The 2,545-nt window shown below is 52.7% G+C and overlaps 1 protein-coding gene across 1 annotated transcript; it reads right to left on the minus strand.

Annotated features, from left to right (window-relative positions):
• Positions 1–555: 555 nt before the first annotated feature.
• Positions 556–1,697, minus strand: LOC146536554 (uncharacterized). The gene has a single exon (XM_085190153.1). The coding sequence runs from the start codon at positions 1,567–1,569 to the stop codon at positions 706–708; it is 864 nt and encodes a 287-aa protein (XP_085046279.1). The 5' UTR covers positions 1,570–1,697; the 3' UTR covers positions 556–705.
• Between the last annotated feature and the right edge of the window lie 848 nt (positions 1,698–2,545).

Consider the following 2,545-nt stretch of genomic DNA (forward strand, 5'->3'; position numbering starts at 1 on the left):
TCGGGCCGGCAGCTGAAGGCTGCATATCGGCATCCGGGCCGACCTCTGGCGCGCTAGGCGAGCTAGGCGCATCGTGTCGCGTTTGCGCGAACTTCATCACGGCGTTGAATGCCTCCCCGTGGAAGGTCTCTAAGTACCTCAGCAGCTCGGAGCTACTGAGGCCGGCCATGCTTTGTCTCTCCCCTCACCTTGCGGCGAGGGACGGGGTGTGTGCTTTAAAACTAACACTATATATAACAAGCAAAATCTACCGTCGGTGAACAGTAGGTGAGTACCTATCTAATAACAACTGTGTATTCACTTACTGAACAAACAATCCGGACGCTGGAAACGAGCGATGCGGGACTCGGCAACCACAGGGCAACGCAGCGCAGCAGGACGCCACGCAGCTCAGCAGTCGCAGGAATCCGCAGCACAACACTAATATAAATACAGTATCACTTCGACAAGGGATCGAAATAAATATAATAGCCCAATTGTGCGACCTCACCGAAGCAAGGCCGAATCGGATCTGGCTTTTTGTCGTGCTACCGTTGCACATGTATATATACATATATATACGTATATACACCTACCTATCGTCGTCACACATACACACAACACACACACACACAACACTCGCCACGAGTTATTCTCGTGTAGTGCGCGTTATTTAACGTCCGTTTAGCAATTGTATATAGATAGATATATGTCTATTTTATTTATTCACTTTTTCGGCGTGGCGGACGCGGCCTTCTTAGCCGCCGGCTTGGCTCTGGGCGTGGCTGCCTTCTTTGGTTTGGGCGCTTTGGGCTTCTTCGTCGGCGGCTTGGCGGTCTTCTTCGCCTTAGAAGCGGCGGCGGTGGCGGCGGCGGCTCCGCCCTTCGCCTTCGAAGCGGAGGATGCGGCGGCGGCGGCTTTCTTGGCTGCCGTGGCGGCGGGCTTCTTCTTCGCGGCGGCCGCCTTTTTGTCCTTCACTGTCGTCTTCGATTTGGACTTGGACGGCGAGGACGCTGCGGCGGCGGCGGCGGCGGCGGCTGCTGCCGCTGCTGCTGCTGCTGCTGCGGCCCCCTTCTTGCCGGCCCTGCCGCCTGCGGACGCCGCGGCGGGAGCTCCGGACGCCTTCTTCTTCTTCGACCTAGACGAGGCGGAGGCCGACGACGACGATGCGCCGGAAGCTGCGGCGGAGGATCCCTTGCCGGCGCCGCCGGCCGCAGACTGCTTGCTCTTCGAAGCGGACGACTTGGACTCGAGCTTGAAACTGCCAGAAGCGCCCTTGCCCTTGGTCTGTATCAGGGCACCGGACTCGACGGCGCTCTTTAGATATTTTCTGATGAACGGGGCCAATTTCTCGGCGTCCACTTTGTACTGGGCCGCTATGTACTTCTTGATAGCCTGCAGAGACGAACCGCTGCGCTCCTTGAGCTCCTTGATGGCGCTGTTGACCATCTCGGAGGTTTTGGGGTGGGTCGGTTTCGCTTTTGGCTTCTTGGCGGCGGCGGCAGCGGCGGCGGCGCCGACCGCTGACTTGGGCTTCTTCGCCGGGGTGGCGGGTGCGGGAGCTTCTGATGCTACTGCTGCGTCGGCCATTATTATTATTATTATTATTATTTATTACACGCACACGCACGCACACGATCACTCACAAAGAGCAATAAATTGTTATGAACGCGGAAAGTATAGTTTATATTGATATATACGTTGTACGTTGTACTGGCGTGGCAGAGGTCGCTAGTGGCAGTAAGAGCGGTAGCGATACCGTGAGGAGAGCCGCGGTGTCGCTGGACATTTTCTCGTACGAACGCTCGAAACTTTTCACTAACAGGCGTCTAGAAAATTATAATTTTTACATTATTTCAGATGTTGAGAGGGACCCGCCACCCGTGAGGGCCTCGTCCGTGAACCCGTCGACCGGCTCGCGGGCCGAGCGCCACGACACGCGTTGATTTGACGGAATTACGAGCTGTCGAATACGTCGAAGTGCTACGTGCGTACCTCCGGTCGTGTTTAAAAGTTATTTTTCTCTATAAAAATTTATTGAAACGATTTTCCGTTTCGACAGATCGAAAGCGAAGAATACCCGCCCGCCCGGAGATATCGAAAGATCGCCGTGCGACGGTCCGTCGACCCCCTCGAGGACCTCCAAGTGGAGCATCGTAAAACACCCGATGCCCTCGCTGAGCGACGGTCCACCGCGGCCGCCGTTGTCGAGTACGCGGAGTGTTTACAGGGGTGAGTGTGTGTGTTTGTGTGTGTGTGCATATATATATATATATATATTATTAAGATATATATAATTCTTAATGTTTACTTTTCTTCCCTCTATCAAGATTTTAACTTTAATACCAAACAAAATAATAATATATTCAATATATAATCATGTGCACATCGTACTCGCCGCCGTTGTCGTCGTCGTAGTCGTAGTCGTAGTAGTGATCAGTCCATTTCGTACATACAGAAGGAGACGAGCGTCACGTGACGGATGATGCTGCTATGATATATATATATATATATATATATATATTCTCATTTAATTAATTGTAATGATTTACTTTTTCATTCGTTA

Source organism: Heliconius melpomene, chromosome 9 (genome assembly GCF_056956725.1).
Source record: "Heliconius melpomene rosina isolate 202511_hmr_F chromosome 9, ASM5695672v1, whole genome shotgun sequence".
Classification (NCBI taxonomy): Eukaryota; Metazoa; Arthropoda; class Insecta; order Lepidoptera; family Nymphalidae; genus Heliconius; species Heliconius melpomene.